The 19,903-nt window shown below is 39.6% G+C and overlaps 1 protein-coding gene across 5 annotated transcripts in view; it reads right to left on the reverse strand.

Annotated features, from left to right (window-relative positions):
* evi5b (ecotropic viral integration site 5b) overlaps positions 1 to 19,511 on the reverse strand; it is a 34,238-nt gene extending 14,727 nt beyond the window's left edge. For 2 of the 5 annotated variants that reach the window (XM_067597890.1, XM_067597886.1), the window contains exons 1-9: positions 19,299 to 19,511; positions 12,230 to 12,450; positions 5,365 to 5,554; positions 1,836 to 2,060; positions 1,548 to 1,622; positions 1,281 to 1,406; positions 1,041 to 1,184; positions 357 to 446; positions 2 to 99 (exon numbers count right to left, since the gene is read on the reverse strand). In XM_067597890.1, coding sequence (XP_067453991.1) covers positions 2 to 99; positions 357 to 446; positions 1,041 to 1,184; positions 1,281 to 1,406; positions 1,548 to 1,622; positions 1,836 to 2,060; positions 5,365 to 5,554; positions 12,230 to 12,381 — 1,100 coding nt within the window. In that variant the 5' untranslated portion in view covers positions 12,382 to 12,450; positions 19,299 to 19,511. The other 3 variants (XM_067597887.1, XM_067597888.1, XM_067597891.1) reach the window with 3 other exon arrangements.
* Positions 19,512 to 19,903: the final 392 nt, after the last annotated feature.

Genomic DNA, 19,903 nt, shown 5'->3' on the forward strand with positions numbered 1-19,903 from the left:
CTTTTTCATTTTCTTGGCGTTGTATTTAACTTGATAAGCAGCATGGATGACTTTATCTGGTCCGCTGTCGAGCTGGTGTGGGATGACCTTCTGAAAGTGCTGGATCACAGTTAAGAAACAGAGGCAGGATAAGCGGCACACACCCATAAAGCAGCTACTTTCAAACAAATATGCACCTTGATGTCTCAGTCAGGTGTTTCTCTGACCTCAGAGCCCTACATTAGACGCAAACGTGTGCTCAGGTACAAGTTGGGAGTTTATATGTATCATTTAACTGGGTGTGGCAGAGGTTCCTCCCTTTAGAAGAAATCTGAGCTGCTTGAATGACAAGTTACGTGAAGGTTATGATGATATACCTGTAACATTCCCTCCATGTCAAGCTGGATGAGTTCAGTCTGGTTCATCTGAAGGATGGCCAGTCCAACACGGAAAACAATTTCCAGACCCTAAAGACAGACATCACCAGTAATCACAATGAGCATCTTTAGCAATAACGAGTTACACATCTGTGATGTTAAGTGTGCTGTGAAATGCACTTTAAAGTTGATTAAGAATTGACTGAAAAATTGTTACAATAGGTCTCAAGGAAGAAATGAAAGAACTTACAATTACTATTAAATCTGAACCTCTTGTAGCGTTTCTTTTTTTCTCCAACAGGTGGCACTAATGGATAACATTTCCATGACAATCAACCTAATCTGCATTTTATCTGCAATGACTCTTTGCACAGTAGAAGGAATGCTAACCTTGAACCTTACTAAATATTTGTGAACCACAGTGACATACAGTAAGTGCAGCGGTAGGATGACTTTCAACTTTTACATCACAAACATTAGAAACAATCAAAAGTGGATGTGCAAGAGTCAGAGACAGAGCTCTGACAGCATTTCTTCTAGAGTTAACGCTAGAGTAAAATGCAAGCAAATTAAATAGCATGACAAATATGCAAAGATACACATTTTCTGTAGACTGATACCTTTAAGTAAATACAGGATATCATTCAAAGCAGGTGATAAAAGCTGCAGTCCCTTTTAACTGACCTCACACATGAAGATATCGAAGATCCTCGTGGCGACGGCCAGAGGGAAAGAGGTGAGGAAGATGGTGAGGAACCAGGAGGAGGCATACATGGAGGTGTGAAAGCTCTGAGCCTGGAAATGCACGTGCAGCTCGGGGAGTTGCTCCTACAAGACAAAAAAACGGCATAAAATTAATACATCTCTAAATACCTGTCTGCAGCATTTGACGTGCAGTGTGCACGTGTGGTGTGAGGTTTGTACCTGGATCATGCACTCAAACTGATACATGCAGAGTCCCAGCTCAGCCATGCTGGGTTTGAAGAGTTCTCGTAATCTGTAGTCTTGCATCAACTTCACAAACACGCAAAAAGCCTCCTCTTCTGGCATCTAGAAAAATAACAGGATGAAATTAAACCTCAAATCTGTCTGTTATTCAGCTTTGCAAACAGTCAAACTTGCCAAACTGTTTGCTGGAAGCTGATGAATCCGCGTGTCTGTGTGCATGTGTGGTGAGGATGGATTATTTACCTGCATGAGTAGTAGTCCTACAATGAATGCACTTCCTTGACAATAGCCAACCTCACGGTCCACCAGAGAATATGCCTGAGGTAACAGGGATTTGCTTTGGATGAGTCTCAGTGATTGTCACAAAACCTGACCTCAACTATTTTAGTGTTTGCAAGACTCAAACGTCTCTCTGTGGATTTACTCCACCTACAGTTTTTACCCTAAAACAATAGTTTTTGTTATCTGTACACATGATTAGCAGTTTATCTGCGTACAATCTGGTTCCTCAGGCACAAATGAGAGACTTACTTTCATGACATTGAAGAGCACTTCCTGGCCCAAGCTGTCTTTCTCCTTGAAAAATTCGTGTTCAGGATAAGTGCGGGCGATGTCCCTGCGAATCAGCTTCTCGCAAGGTGACGTCATCTTCAAGAGCTCTGAGTACTGATCCTTGATGGGCATATTCTGAGCATTGCACAACAGCTGCCACACTATTGCCCGAAAGTGGTGAGGAATCCCTTTTCTAACGAGATCCTGTGGAAAAAAATAAATGTTTGTAATCTAGCTGTATTTTAAATCTGGCTTGAATTTTAAAGAATTTTAGGAAAAGTGGTCATGTGGTGACTTTCTTTGTTCATTTCTGAATGTGTATAAAAAAGTGTAAGAAAACAGACTGGTCTCCTGTAGAGAAAAAGAACAGACACTTGCATTTCTTACAACAGGATACAGCCTCAGGCATGATTCATGCTCCGGTATTTATTTTCCCATTTCAGCACAATGTGCACCTCATAATAATACAATTTCTACTGACAAATAGAATCTTGTCAACGAGGCACTTGGTAGTGTGATTTGTTTCCATATATTGCTGCTGATACAATTTGATTAAGCAATTTCCTGTGCTGACAGGGAACACTGATCTTTCCTGCTGTGATGGGAGTGTGCATGTGTGTGTGTGTGTGTGTGTGTGTGTGTTGCATCTGGTCAGTCCAGGGTGCATCTGGAGCAGAGGTCCACCCACACAGGCTTTCAGCAGGGGATCTCTCTCTGAGGTCAGACAAGACAAACCGAGCTTTGTACTGGAACAATGCACCATCTCATATCTTGGCTGTGTCTGAACCAAAGCTACTTTAACCATCCTTATTTTCTATTCCCACTAATAATTGGTGACAGGCGCCAATGTAGATATAAAAGCATCCATCTGTAATGTTCAGTGCATTTCAGGACTTAATCGGTGCAGGAAATATTTCAAGATCACCTTAACAGTTAACCAGATAACCACTAAACTAAATACATTTCTCTTCAATAGTAGTGGGTCTTGATGAAATATATAGTATTGAAAAACATGAAGACATCAGACGTTTTGCTGACAAAGACAGAAAAACTAAGGTTCCTTCTTACAAGCCACAGAAACTGTGTTTGTGGAGGCCTCAGCAGCTATGATTAATATCCCCTGCTAGTTGCAGCCATCCGGTCATTACTACTTCTCTGACATTACATAATAACACTCATGCATGTTCATGCTTAGTTTGTAAGACTTCCCCATTTACACACAAAGTGACAAGAAAAACAGACACCCTGCCCATGCTATTAGCACCTGTGTAGCTACAGCGGCAGGTTCATGCGACAGCAACACGTTCGCACTCAACACTCGTTTTTGCATATTAACTGATTACAGACAGTGAGCTTTAAGTGGGACTGATTATGAGAAAGCCACAATCATGGATACTGAGGACACAGTTTCCAGAGTCACCATGACTTTAGAGCTGTTGGACGGCAATTTCAAACAATGAAACAGTGAACAGAGTGGATTTCTGGTGAGTGTTTCAAGATGGCGGCATAGATCGGAAACTCTTGCGGTCAATTTAATAAAAAAACAGAACAAAACAAAAAAAAAAACCCCAAAAAACACACCACCAAAACATGAGTATTGCTCTTACAAGAAACTAAAATTACTTGGAATGAGTGGGGTTAGAAGCAAGACAATTTGGGAAAAAACAAAGACCACAACAAGAGAAAAGAAAACAACAACAAAACCACTGCGGGACGGGTGGAAGCTGGTAGTGAGGAAGGGGACTTTACCACCGCTAAAGCTATCAAAAACCTCGGCAGGGATAGAAAAAACCTGAAAAAGGAACTCGAGCAGGTATTAATGGTCAGAAATGACATTAAACGGAATTAAAGAGTTTCAGAACTGAGATAAATCAAAAGTTACAAGTGTCACCGGGTGTGTCCGTAAACCATGTCTGCCCACTGGTCAATATGCCCTAAACCTCAAGATGAAACTGTCTCAAGATCCATTCTGGTTCATTTCCAGAGATGTGAAATCAAAAACAAAATACTTAACAGCCAGGGCAAAGAAGAACACCTGTGAGGAAAAGTGGTCGATAAACCATACATGTTGATGATGATGAGGTAAATCACCACAACATTTTTTTGAAGCTGGCAAGAGATATTTTGGGAAAGTATTTGGAGAATCATGCAGCATATTCTTGGGCAGCAGATCCGATTGAAGTGCGTTTCACTTTATTCGGGCGATCTGCCAGAATGAATAAGGGGAAATGACAGATACTTCCTGAAAATATTGACTGACCTACAGTAGATAATTGGCTTTCAATCGTCAAAGAGACTCATGAGATGGAAAGACTGACCTTCTGAGACTGAGAAATGACTTGGACAAAATGGACAATATACCTATTTGTTGGAATAAGGAACATGGTTGGTTGCTTCTACCCCCCTCATCCTCACTGCTTAAAATGTCATTTACCTTCCTTCTGCTGCATGCTCTGCCAATCAAGGAAACTTACATACAAATTATGTAGTGCTATATAAAGACCCCCTGTCCATAATCCATAATATATACTGTTTGTTATCTGGATGTTGTGGATATCATGATGCCTGGCAATGATGTTGTTGTACTGTGCTGTTGTATTTATCAAAAAAAATTTGAGGGTTAAAAAAGAAACCATGAACAGACCTGTCATACTGCAAGAAACATTCAAATAAATTAGCAATGAACTCAAATGCAGCAGGTGTAGAGAGGAGCATCTACCCTCACACTTTCCCAGTTGCACTAAGTAGTTTAACATCAGGAAACCACAGGCTGCTTACAGTCATTGCCATTACTTGTGACTATTATCAGGTGGTCCAACATAGAACTGAACAGGGTTTTCTATTTTTCTGGTCACTGTGTTTACACACATTTTGCAATATACAGTGCGGTTTAAATAATACTACCGTTGACAGTCACTGGTCATAGAGTTATCACATGACCTCAGGGAGTAACTGTAGAAACAAGCCACCTAAAATTAGCTGCAAATGTCAAGAACTAAAATAACAAGTTCAATGACAACACTACAGGGTCACCTAGATAAACAACAAAGATAGCCATAGAAATTATTTCTGGACCAAGTAAACATTCAAACAGATATGGCCATTGTAGCATTCAGGCCAGAGCTTTATACAAATGCCCATGAAACACATGTTTATCACAAGAGAGAAAGTGTAGCCTAAAGATTCATTTTATTATAAAGTTTAAAGCCATTTGCACCCAGTAATAATATCATGGAAGCTTCTGCCCATTTCTTTGAGACACCAAATAATGGAAACTTAATATCATTCTTCTCAAATGGGCAATTATTAAAATATCAACACACAAATTCATGTCTAAAAAGTAAATCTATAAAAATCAAAGCTCCACAAATGCCTTAACCTCGTCTTCAGCAGAGTGTCAGATGTGTTGCAGTAAGCTCTTAATGCAGCCAGGTTTCGGTAAGCTGTTAAGCAGGTCTGCACGAGACTCGGCTGTCACTTCACAGGTAGTCATGTGCACTGCTCTCACCTTAAGCTGCTTCTCCTTCTTCTTGCGCACTTCCTCCCACTCATTGACTATTCGTCCCCAGAGGATCCATGAGTCCTCCTCCAAGTGGGAGAGGTTAGAGGAGGCGGAGGAGCTTGACACCAGGGAGGAGCCACTGTTTCTCCTGGAGCCATTCATGGAGCGCAGTGACTTGCTGTCAGTCTCCAGCAGCCTGCATATGTGAAGGTAAGAGATGGGATGTCCTGTTAATATACCATAAATAATATTTTTTTGTGCGCAAAAAGTACATCACGATGTAATATTTGCTTCCAATGTTTACCAAAACCTTATTAAACATCTCTTTTCAGCTGACAAGATTCAAGAATACATAGTTTAGAACTGACAAGAAAGAATTGACCCTTTACAATCATTTAAATCAAACTGATCAGAGACACTATTTGGATCTTTTATTTTTTTAATGTTTATTTGTACAGGGATAAGTATATAGCAGTGTTTCCCCTCGGTTGACTGCTTTGGCCTGGCAGGGTGGGACGACTCAGCAGCCATACATTTCTCTGTTCTCTATTTCTGTTTAGTGTCGTCAGGTTAGGCTAAGCCATTGTTACTAACTTCAGGAATAAATGCTGAGAAGCTTCAGCATTTATTAACTAACACACTGTAGCCTGTACTGTACATTTACTGCCAGATTGACAACTTACTGCTAACCTTTTCCTCTGCTCAGCTCACATTCACTGTCACTTTTCTGCCCCTCATTCTCTCACTAAACCCCTCCCTTGCTATGCACACACATTACACACTGCCCTGTTCCTTAAAAAAGGAGCTATGCTACCAAGAGTTTCCCAGGCAACGGAACAGACATTAACTTATGTTTCGGAAGGCTGTACAGAGGCTCCCAAATGCTATTGATTTCTGAATGAATGGATATATGGCATTATTTTTGGCATTAAAAAAAAATTTTTTGGCTTGATGGGGGTTCTTGTTGGCCTGGCAGCCTGCCAGGCCTGTACAATTATAGGGGAAACACTGTATAGCATGAACTAACGCCACAAACCACAGCCTAAGATAGTTTGCAATGCCCATCAATAGACTGGCCTTTAAAATACATAAAACTCAACAGTAAAATACATATGAAACTACACAAAACTCAACAATACATATGCATACATTAAAGGTGCAGTGTGTAGAATTTAGTGGCATCTAGCGGAACAGACTTAGCAGAAATGGAATATGATATTCATAAGTATGTTTTAATTAGTGTATGATCACTGAAAATAAGAATCATTGTGTTTTCGTTACCTTAGAATGAGCCCTTTATATCTACATAGGGAGTGGGTCCTCTTCCACGGAGCCCACCATAGTTCTACAGTAGCCCTGAATGGACAAACCCAACACTGGCTCTAGAGAGGGCCTTTTACATTTTTTTTCGAGTTTCGTAGCCACTATAGGTTCTCCTACACGCTTGGAAGGGGAGGGGAAGTGGGGAAGGAGGGGGAATTCACTTTATTGCAATCTGCAACCTCATCGCTAGATGCCACTAAATCCTATACACTGCACCTTTGAAGCACAAAACTCAACAACAAAGTACATATAAAGCAGCACAAAACAAAAACAACTCACAAACAATAATAATAAGATCACTTATGACTACATGACTGATCCATCTTTAAAAACTGTTTCAGTTTGAGTTTAAAGTGTTCCCAGTCATGATCCATTACGAGTTCAGTGGTTTAAGAGTTCCACATTTTGTCCCCCAAACAGAAAAACTTTAGATTAACACGTGTTCTTAACACAGTGTGAATTGAGTTGGTCTTTTACCAACTAGGAGATACTGACTAAATCAATATGTTGCTCATTGTTGCCACTGTTAGCACTTTGAAGTGTCAGTATTAGTATCAATATCAGTCAAATGCAAGAACAGACAGACACACACATCAACAGTAACATCTTTATGAAACAATACAGCACGTGCAACCACAATGCAAAGTCCCCTCAACAAAAAGCATCAGAATCCAGTTACTAAAAATATAGTCTTCTAGGAAACAGTGGCCTTAATGGCACCATTTCTCAAACCAGTTTTGCAATGACAAAACAGATTAGCATGGGGTAAAGTACCAAAAATTGCTATAAGGAAGCCATTTTTACAGATGAATCCAAATTTGAACTTTATGGTTGCCATAAGCTGCATGAAATGTTAATGTGATTGTGAAACTATAAAAAAAAATACAGTCAAAACATGGTGTTGTACTTAATTCAGGTGTGGGAGTCTTGGCGCACTGCAGGCATCAGATTTGAAATGTCAACACCACAGAACAACACAGATTTGTCTTGTTGTTCTTTGTATTAACTGCTGCATTAGTTGGATGTAATGAATGAATGAATGAAAAAAAGAAATTCAGAGGAGGAAAAAGAAACTAAGAGCATCTGTTTCCACAGTAGACCATCCGTTGAGTGTTTCATGGTTATTTGTTTGTGTTGTAGAACATAACCGCTGTGAAATAATCAGAATGTAACGTTTTATTTCTCTCATTCACTGGCGTTGTCCTACCGCTTGCTCTCCTAACTCAACCAGTGCCTCTCTCTCTCTCTCTCTCTCTCTCTCTCTCTCACTCCAAAATTGAAACAAGGTCGGAGTAGGGGCATCAAGGCAGTTTGACGTGCCTCATAAAGCTTTTGGTGCATGTTTGGCCATTTAAAACAATAACTGTACTTCAAAATGTGCACCTTCAAACGGGTAGCCCTACTGTACTGGAGATGCAAATCCTTGCCATGCTGGGCTGATGCACTGAGTCAAATCGAGTAATGCCAAGCCAGCGCATGTGTATGGAGAAGGCCTAAAAGTATTAACATCAAAGCCACTCACATTTCTAGTGCTGTGCTAAAAATGGAGGAGCTTATTTAAAAAGCCACTTTGCACTCATGTATTACAGCTTTATGACTGTAAGGAAACCCACTGCATCAAAGTGACTGACGGACAGAGCCTGACAATTAAGAAACAATTAGCAACTATTTCCCCCTAATGACTCTACTCTAAAAATGCCCATCTGAGTCAAGAATTGCAGAGACTAAGAATAAATTTCACAATCACTGCTGGTAAAACAGCAAGCCCAGTTATCTAGCATTAGTTCATCAGCGGCCAGCAGCTGTCACAATGTGATTGTAAACAGGAGGAATTTTGCAACATTCTCAATGAATGTAAGCCTCAGAAATTCTCACAATGACCAGCAGGTTAATACTAACATTAAACTCTTATACTTCGATTGAAAGACTATACAACAAGGATGTGAAGTAGAGAGGTTTGGCACTAATTTAAATTCTACTGGCAGCAGCTTGAAGTGGCTGAAAAGGCTATCTAGCACAGGTCAGTAAAATAACTCCTGACTCATGTCTATTTCAATGAGTGTTTTTATCCATGGTCAGCATCTGAAGTGTGTTGCTGGGGACCAAGAGCTCAACCGATGTGTTTTTCAGCAGGTTAATCTTGAACTGTATCACTTTTATCAGTTTGTTACTGAATATACAGACAGGGTTACCTGATCAAGGATCAGTGTGCAGAGAAAAGAAGTTCTGACTCCCAACCTGTGCACCAGAGAGGAGCTCATGACAGACACACAAAGGCTCAGACACCTGATATCGGAAAAAGGCTGGGGCCTCTCCTCTGGATCCTGTGACATCACCGAGCGTGCTCCAAGAATGGCTAGGGTTACAGCCAAATTTGGGTCATGTGGGAGGGAGTGAAATACATGGCCACAAAGACCTCCCTGTAAAAGAGCTTTTTTACATGTGTTCAGCTCTGACATGAAGCTAAAAAAGTGAAAAAAGGAACATCTTATAGCTAGAGCATAACAAGAGTTGCCAGTTTTCCAAGCATTTTAGTTAGCTTGTGTGAAATAGACATACACACTGCTGTACCAGTCTGTTACACATGAACCCGAACATATTTACAGCTCTGCTAATAATTCACCAGTAGTCAAACACAAGTCTGAAACTTTAAGAATACCAAAGATGAAAAAACTAAATAGAATACATTTTGGTCGACCAACATTTGCATTACTTTAAAAGGAAAATTTCAGTAAAATTATGAGCTAGGACGAGAAGCCAAACAATTAATGCTACATTCTGTTTCAAGTGTGTGACTGTCACAACATCATGACATGAGTTTTAAACTCATTACAGCAGCAAAACAAATCTGAAATACTATACACCTTACCAAGATAAACTCATGATGTACTCCTCATGCCTCTGGTTTTTAGGAATTCTGGAGCAATGGCATGTCTGATTTACAGACTGTGGCAGTCAATGCGGGACTTCCTCATCCATGTGACACTATTGAACCAATGCTCGTGCTTTTTATCTGCGCTGTAGGGTACAAAGGGCTCAGCAAACACACAAACACTAGGTAAGCAAGCACAGGATGCATCAAAGCGTCTGTAACGTTAACACTGAATATCAAAGTCCCCCCATCTCCATGTAGCCTACATGTTGTTGCAGCTGTCTTGCAAATACGTAGATAAAATGATAAGATTTGTGTTCAGTGGGTAACAGTATGTTGCTACAGGGTGATGTAGAAAGAAGAAACTTCATTGTCAGTCAGGAGCAAAGCGTAGCAGCAGAGAAATGTGCCTCATGAAAGGGCCCAGCTGTGGTTCTATATGCTGGGGTGGAGGCAGGGGTCAAAGGGCAGAGGAACTATGAGCCTCTTGACACTACAACTTCTGTTCACCAGATGGGGAGTCTTCACAGAACGTCATTCAGGACATTAGGGAGAAAATGAAACATTTCCCTGATTAGTTTTATCTCTCCTAATGAGGAAAAGCATCACAACAAGTGTCACTTGGCATTCTGGAGCAGTAGCTGTGGGTGTAGCGATGAGTCACCAACCTCTGCATTCAACAGAGCTTTGCTGTCTTCTTTACTGGAGTTAACTGTGAGACAGTCCCGAACTCTGAACTGTACGCTTGGTTTCCATGCTGACACAGAGTGCACTAGCCATGGGTGAGAGTCACAACGGGGGAAGAATTCACAAAGTTGGCAGTAGAGAGGTGTTGCGTCATCCTCTAACAGTACTTTAATCTGACGTGAACAATGGGCAGTTTACTTCTTAATTTACAAAATACTCTTATTTGATCCAATAATCAGATAAATTAATCTATCAATTTGTAGTATACATAATAAGAATCCATAGTTGCATGCCAACAGTTGCAAAATGAACCTGTGTACAACTAAACATGCTGTGATGTGGATTTATGGAGCTGATGCTTTTACTGGTTCCATGTAAGCAAGACGATGATGTAAACATGAATTCACAAATCTTGGCCAACAACAAGTTCTAAAGATTGTTGCAGTCGTATAGGAGCCACAGTCCTAAGAGTGGTCCATTGTTTAACAGACACAGGTTCAGCCATGATGAGCCTATTACAGCCTAGCCAGAGGATGAGTCAGTCCAAAATGCTATAGCTATAGCCTTGTGAGCCAACCATCACACACACACAGATAAAACTTTCAAACCAATCTGTCTGAGTTTACACAAACCAAAATCCTCAAAACAATTTAACCGAAATTCCAGAATTCTCCAGAACCCGTCAAACTGGAGACTATTATAAATATCTTACTCTTTGTATCCTCCAGTTAGCTAGTTGGCAAGTCTTGACCTGTTAGATGTCACTCATGTGTGGATCAGGAGGGGGATGGTGTGGTTGTGAAGAGTGATTCTACAGCACTCTGAGTAGTGCAGGTGTGACAAAATAATAATGAAAATAGAAAAAGAATTGAATACTGATTTGAAAATCTGAATAAAAATGTAACAAATCAATATTCAAATATTTGAGGCCATGCTTTTGTATATCTGTATATGAAAGTTGGAGAAAAATATTCGTATTGTTGTAGTGTGCTAGTAATTATTTTCTGTAGTATCTAGATCTCATAAGTTACAATCAAATAAGCTAATAGTTAATGAATATATCACTATAGCCTGCAAAACCGACCCACTGCAATTATACTTCCTGAGGAAGTTTAACTTGTCTGGGGTGTGTAGGAAGCTAATGACACCACAACTCTATCACTTTTCTGTCATTTCTTCTACATGTTTATCTGCCTGCTGGTGACAACAACGCGGTGCTGCACAGCATAATGACGTCTGAACCTGCCTCCCATTTTTAAACAGGAGGGCGAGCATCCACTCTATCCTCCTTATATCTGAGTGTCTTGCCTTTGGACTTGCATTCAGGCTACCAACAGCAAGTCAAACAGGGCTGTCGAGGTCGACCTGTTAAGCCTTGTGCCATCGGCTTGTTAAAGTCTCACCCACTAGTTGGTGACTGTGCCAAAGAAAACAAGGTTTAGCTTCTGTACTAATGATGAGATAGACGATCATGTTGATGGGTAATGATGTCAACTGCTGAATATAGGCTTAGTAGTTGAATATACAATACTTTATGTTTCTGATTTTATCTGATAGCCTTGATATATACATTTTATTTCATATTCTAAATGTATGTACATTATTTTATTACCCTTTGGCAAGAAGAATTTTCCTTAAGATTTGTCCTCTGACACTATCTTAATATGTTGGAAAAAGCTTAAGGGCGAGCGATCTCACACTGTTTTGGTTCAATGAGTTTACTAAGCAGCTCAAATATCTCACAGTATAGATATGTCTGAACAATCAGAGCAAATATCCAACATTTTGTCTACATATAGTGGAAAACGGCTAACTCTAAATGTGTAATGTTTTTAACAGTCCAAAGATTGGCTTTTATGAGAAAATGTTCATCTACTCATGTATCTATGGTATCGAACCAGCCTTTGAAGAGTCTTCCCTCTACCACGACCTTAAATCAAACCTTGTTAAGGTGACGGGCGGGAGAAGCTTCAGAGACGGACTGCTTACCTGTTCTGCTCCTCAAGCTTAGCAAGCAGCTCCACATCATCTGGACTGAGCTGTGCCGGCGAGGACGGAGAGAGGGCAGGCGAGGACAGAGATGTAGAGGAGGAGGTGGCAGTGGTCTGCAGGGACGTGGGCGTGGCCACCTGACTAGCCATCTGACTGACTGAGTTCTTCACCCATGAGAGAGTAGAACTCAGCTTACCAGCAACCTTGTCTGTCGCCACCTGCAGCAGATGGAAAATGAGCACATATACATCTTGATTCAGTCATGACATCACAGTAATAAAGTAGGTTTAAGTAAATATTTTCCAACCTCTTCACAGAGCTCGAACTAGCATGAATTAGACAAGCTTTTAACTTATCTCTCTGTCAATTATGAGAAGCTCACATTATTCACAGTGAATTAAATATTTAGTTAAACATCTAACTCCTGACAGAACTGTGAAAGTTCCACCGTTCTCATCTAGCAGCTACTGAACAACAGTATAACACCCTTACGTGCTACATTATCAGTTTTGTTAAAGCTGCACCATCGATGCAGCCGTTTAGTTTTCAGACTCAGCATTGGCAAATAAATTTGTCTGTTTCTGATACCACGATCAATACTTTAAATGACATGCCCTTTTCCAGTAAAAGTGTGTTCAATAAGGATCAAATGACATTAATTAATTGCGATTCTGTCTCTATGCAGGTTGTTTTTATCCTACTTGAATGACACATTTATTTGCCTGTAACCTTTAATGCACTACAGGAGTAGTCCATTGTTTGTCATATCTAATATTTCAGTTTTATTGAGGAAGAGCTTCTTGTGCTCAACAGATCACACCAGCACAATAGGTCACAATGAATCACAGAGCATTGTTACAACCTACTGCTGTTACCTGACACACACATTACTCTAAGTTTTACATTTCATGGTAAATTATCAACAACATGAAAAATGAAAAAACAAGTACTTGGATCAGTGCTCAGTAATGGCCCATCTACTATCACCAATCCACCTAGTAACAGCCAAACGACAACTGAATGCAGGGTGTCTCTACATTCCTACCTGCTATTTGAAATAATCCAAAACCATTGGCTTTCAGCTGTTAACATGCTCCATGAGAAATCCAAAATGTATTTGTTAAGAGAACACCGTGTTTAAAAAATTGAATTCAAATGTCAGTAACACAAATGTCAGGTAATCCACTCTTCTGAACCTTCGACCGATTTAATAACACACTGCCCTGTAGTCATATGCTGATCACAGTGTCAGGAAGGGTCAAAGTTCTCTAGCAAAGATAGGACTTCTTTAAGTATACAGCTGAAATCAGTGTACAACAGGAAGTGTACTTCTGTACTCAGCAAGAAACTCAGTCTGAAATTCACCTAACACCTGAGTCTTTTCTTCGGTTTCACCCCAACAGGAAGTCTGGATACTGCCACCAGGCAGGAAACTAATCATTTCATGCATCTAGCTCTGTATAAAAATGATGAGTCATTTCTATGTGATAATCAGGTCTATATAGCGCCAACGACATAAAGCAGAAGGAGAGAAAAACAAAGGGAGGTGGAGGAAAAGACTGTGGTAAATGTGGTGATAGGAATGTGCTACAGTACAGACTGAAAATACTGTTAGCTAAGCGCTTTTTTCCCCTGCTGTGCACAGACAGACACACTGAGTGACTTTACTGTTACCACATAACACACACATGGAAGGGTCCCTGGGTATTTCCTCCGCCAAGTCAATTCTGAGTTGGAAAGAATCAGGAAGTTGGTGCACCAAACTTTTACTGTTTTCATTGCAACACCCTGTTCCTGAGCTGTCACTGTAGGGGGGGTATTTACTGGCCTTCATCAACAACATGACATTCAAGCTAAACTAACAGATCCTCATCCTGTAGATCCTACAGGTGGCTGCATTAAATCAGCATGGATGGATGATTACATGACACCTAAACTATAGAAGAAAACAGACACCTTGTAGCAAAAACATGATAACAGCAACAATGGTCTGCAGAATAAGTGCACAAATACATGTAGATTTATTATGAATTAAAAACTCTTTTGCAAATTCAGCTAATTTCAATTATTCACTTGATCTATCATTTTCTTGTTGAGTATACAAGGCAGTGAGTGGGTGGCTGGACAACAGTATTATTGTTTACCATATATTGTGGGTTTGGTTTTACTGTACATGTTTGCACTACAGAGACATATTTTTTCCCTACATGATTTCTGAGAAATGCAATGCAGCTGAAAATGACAGTTCCTGTTTGATTATGCCAGATACTGTGATATCTAGACTGAGGATCATATCATCATCTATTGTAATATATATTTCATATAACCCAGTACACTGTTCACACAACCAGTAAGTACATCTGAAAATTCAGGTTATATTTACTCACTCAGACTGTTATTAACACAAATAATAGGATCAACACCAGTTACAGGCGTATCTTTATCCTGCATAGAACAAGAATTTCCGATGGTTGTGTGCGGCTATAACTGACTCAGCTGCTGATCAGCACATTTTACACTTCAACAGCAGAAAAGTCAAAGAACGCATAAAAATGTTTAGCCTATATTACAAAGAATTCACAGAGTCATTCTGTGACTAAATTCACCTTAACAGCACACTAAATATAGTACATCTAATCTTCCTTACAGCCAATTTAATCTAATTAACCCAATTATAGTTGACTGCAATCCACTCACAAATTATTACATATTACCAACATGAAAAAGGATCAGCTGTGTCACTAATATGGGAAAATGAACAAAAACTGTTTATCCTGAGAAGTCTCACTCCCAAATTTGTATTTTACATGAACATTTCTTTACACCCTACCCAACTCTTTTTGCACCACTGAGCCAGGCTAGCATTGTGTCTATACTGAAAGCAGAGAGGAGAATGTAAGGGCATGAGGTTCCTTCAAAGACTGATTCCCAATGTGCGAGGCCATGCAGAACTAACTGGGGGGGAGAAAAGATGACCATGTACTGTAGACGAAACACCAGAAAGAACCATGTAAAGTTAGGCCTGGACCTTGCTTTGTCTATGTGTGCTGTTACTTTGTCTGATTAAAGAACCTTGTTAGTTGATTTTCTGATTTACAAAACCTTAAAATGAAATCCCAGTCAGTGTGCCTTATTGCATCTTTTTTTTCTCCATCAGACTAGAAACGACAGGCATTATTCAGGGAGCAAAAGAGCAGGCCTAAAATTTAATCAACTGAGTCAGGACAGGGGAAGGCCATGCTTTGAGAGATGCCAATGTCCAGGTGGCCTAAGAAGACATTCTTTTCTAGCAAGCCCAGCCAACTGAAGCGAGGCGTCCCTATAAATCCTGGGTACAGAGATTGTTTCTGCTTTTGTTTGCCAAAGAACTCAAAGGGGCCCTCAGATGCAGTGCGCATAGCTAATGAAACCCACAGCAAGGCAAGAAGAAAGCCTCAGCAAAACAACTTCAAGACGACTGGGGAACTGAGAAAGACCAAAGGCACAACAGAGCAGCATTTCCTTTCTCCTAATTCAAAATGCACAGCACCTAACAGATGCCTCACGGTGCTGTAAATCCATCAAGCAGAAAGACTGATCAAAACTTTAAAGCCAGGACAAACGTAAAACTACAACATTCAGTTTTTACTTCATTATTATCATTATTTATTTGTTTGGAGATGAAAAATAAGACTAATTTAACTTGCCTTTCTCTATTTACTTGTCTTTCACATGCTATTTCTAAGCAGTGAACCAGAACAAAACCGTCTGGCCCAGCAGGAGAGAGCATGGCCATCTTCAGGGAAACATACTGGTCTATGTGCTGTGTGAGGGTATTAAAACACAGGCCTGACTTACAATAACACACTCACACTGAGGTAGAAAGGCCTTTCACTTCACACAGAGGGGGAAGCTCAGATTTTCCCAGTGTACAATCAGCATTTCAATGGTGTTACTGAAGGCTATTCTTCATTATGCAGCCACATAATGAGAGCTACAAATGCTGGCTAATATTCTACATTTGGCCCACAAAACCTGCACTCTGAAAAGTAGCTTTATAGTAGTGTAGAAAATCAAATGTGCTGGCTTCAGCCTAATTTCAATCAATAACGCCAACTCCTAAATCTCAGCCTTGACTAGTTTATTCTGTGGGAGTGACAGCTAAATCAAAAACACCGACGACAAAGCATTCTGTGAAAGTGTGTGTAATCTCCACTGTCTACATCAGCGACCGGCAGATGGCCTCCCACAGACTACTTCTTAATCTACATCTTCATATACAGCAACTAAACCAGCATCTAAACAGATTTTCAGTTATGAACCTCACATGAGAGAGTGGTGTTGACCAAAACAATATCAAAAGAAGTCTTATCACAAAAGATATTTTGATATGTCATAGCAGGAAGCAGGTATAATTAATAACATTAACAACGGCTTCAACACATTTCATTCATTTGGTTCCAGGATCCTGTTAATGTGTATGTTGGCTTACTGGCAATGCTTAAACGAGACGCAACGATGGGAAAGAACCATTGTTAAAGTTATTAATTACAACTGTGCTTATCCTGCTAGGTCATGTTAACATGTGAAAAGGGCCTGTGGTTCAGATTTTTTTTAACTGATAATGCAATCATATCTTGGCTGTTATTGCTTTCAATACCAGAGGTGGATGACAAGGTTTCCTTGAAAGAAAAACAGAATAACAAGGATGTTATGAGCAAACAATAGTAAATATCATAATATTGCAATAACCATTACGTGTGAAATACTGATATTTTGTCCATCTAATGTACTCTGGTTATGCCCCTGTGACTTTAACTTTAAAAAACTTTAAACTTTAAAAATTGACCTTTTTCATTCAGAGCTGCAACAATTAGTCAATTAATTGATTAGTTGCCTACTATTAAATTAATTGCTGACTATTTTGATAATTGATTCATTGTTTTGAGTTTTTTTTAAAAGGCCATATTCTCTTACTCCATCTTCTCAAATGTGAACAGTTTCTGGTTTCTTTAGTCCTCTATGACAGAAACTGAATATCTTTGGGTTGTGACTATTAGTCAGGACAAAACAAGACATTTGAGGATGTCACCTTGGGCTTTGGGAAACAGCAATCGACATATTTTTTTTACCATTTTCTGACATTTTATGGAACAATTTTGTGGCTTAATCAAGGAAATAATCGACAGATTAATCGATAATGAAAATCATTATTCATCATTAGTTGTAGCACTACTTTCATTTGGACTCACTTCACATTCAAGTCAACTGTTTCTTCTCCATTTACTAATCATTCTAATAAATTTTACATCCATGTGATAATTACAAAATAACACAACTGAAAAGCAGGTACAAAGCATAAAATAAACACATGCTCCTTTCTTCACTAAAGATTTATAACAATGCCCTTCAGCGTCTCCAGGTCTACACTGAGTGTCGGGGGTCAGAGTAAAGCTTTTGAAGCTTTCTGTAGTAATGGCAACAAGTACTGACAAGTGTATCCTCTGACATGACATGGCCATCTCTAGTCTCACAGATGCAACTTACTGTCTGACAAAAAGTTTCAAAGTTGTCCGATACTACTTACAGAAGCCACTAGCCATGACCACTCATTAAACTCATTTACACTTAGAGAAGTAAGTGTTACTAAACCTGCTAATTTAGGCACTGTGACTAAATTAAGACAATAGAAATGGGCTGGTTTAATTAGAGCCATTACTTGCAGAGGTGTAATGAAAACAGAGCTGTAACAATTCGTCAATTCATTGATTTGTTGACAACTATTAAATTAATGGGCAACTATTTTGATAATTGATTAATCGTTTGGAGTCATTTTCTAAGGAAAAATCAAAATTCTCAAATTCAAACTTCTCAAATGTGAATGTTTTCTGGATTTTTTTTTTAATACACATTTTTCACCATTTTCTGACATTTGATTGACCAAACAACTAATCAGATAATCAAGAAAATAATCGACAGAACTTAACACATTCAGACATACCAGTACTTTACTTGAGTATTTTCGTTTGGTGCGACCCAATACTTACACAGTGAAATTTTCTACTCCACTAGTTTTATCTATTAAAATTTTGTCTACATGTGCAACAATCATGAAACTCAGTATGAAAGCTGACATGCCTCACACCTGACCGATGGGACACATTTAATGGGGCATTACTCATTTGTGGTTGGTGTTGGGTATTTCTTCTGCCCCAGTCTTTAAATAGCCCACATCTAAATTCCCCAGTTTACTGAACCACCATGCTGAGATACAGTATCAAGTCTTATTCGCCAAGTTACCCAAAAACCACTGACACCCAGTGACTTCAGACTGATAAATATGTGGGTTGATAAATATATGTGAGTAAGTTGTACAGTAAGCTGCACTTCCGCAGTTTTAACGGTGTTAAACTTTGGTGGGTTTATCGTCCACTACATCTGTGGTCACAGGGCAGCATTGTTGCCGCAACTTGCAGTTTGAGTTAAAGATATTCTTGGCTTTAACACAGCTTGTGCCACTGCTGAGCGGTTTAAATCATTTGCTTGGGCTTCACATCATGTCCTCGTCTATTACAAACACTTTGATTTACAGGCAGAACAGGACCGGTTCATTAGACACAGGAGAAGTCCCTGTTACTCCTTTTATGGCTCGCTGGTGTTATGGGCTGAAATGGAGACCCAGCATCAAACGCAATAGTATGCAGTGTAATTCTCCCGGACAGCTCCAACGTCGACGACGCTGCAGTAACATTAAACTGATAAGCTTATTCGACATTATCGAGCAGAAAAAATATCACTTTACATTAACGCTAAATAGTATTTTCGTTCCAGGCAGTAGCTGGAGTCCTTCTCAAGCCAATTAGGGAGTTCAAACACAAGTATTTGACACAAGTGACAAGCTGTAATACAAGCTGATATTGAGACTAAGAAAATGTGGGAGCTAATTAATGACACCCTATATATAGCTTCGGTGTAATGACACACCATTCACTGGAACGGATAACAGTGATAACAAGGAGTCGTTTTATGAGTTAGTGTTCACTCCAGTTATTAGACAGAGCCCGAAAAAAACTAGAACATCCTTTACCTTGAAGCGATTTTAACCACCAGCAGCAAACGTCGTCTGCTTCCCATGCACGAAAGTACAGTCCTACTATTATGAGAAAAACACACTTTATCCGTGTACATTAGCTATATTTTTCAAGTTAGCCTGGCTAGGTTTCCACCGTTAAGTTAGCTCGTTCCCATCGCCTATCAGGTCCAGCCCATGCAGCCGTAATACGTGTACACAAATGTCTGCGGAGCGGCTCGCGCACAGGCGGCCTACAAAGTGTTTACATCGCACAGAGCATGCGCACCAGCCCCAACCTGGAGCAACACTACCACCAAGTGTTCATGAGGAGCAACTGCACCTCAAAGATGTTTGACTGCTTTTCATTCATTCAGGACGGAGAAATATTTATAAATAAAGACCTTTTATGTCTGGGACAAAAAGGGGAAGTTGTGATGGCCTCAAGGGTGGAATGAACATTATAATAGCCTATCTTTCTTTTTAAAAAAAAAAAAAAAAAAAGAAGTACATTCATAAAGACTATGCCAAATCATTATAATCAGAATCTGTTTATTAGCCAAATATGCAAGCAAACAAAACAAAGAATTTTACTATGCGTTTGCTCCCACAAACGCGACATA

Source organism: Thunnus thynnus, chromosome 8, assembly GCF_963924715.1.
Source record: "Thunnus thynnus chromosome 8, fThuThy2.1, whole genome shotgun sequence".
Classification (NCBI taxonomy): domain Eukaryota; kingdom Metazoa; phylum Chordata; class Actinopteri; order Scombriformes; family Scombridae; genus Thunnus; species Thunnus thynnus.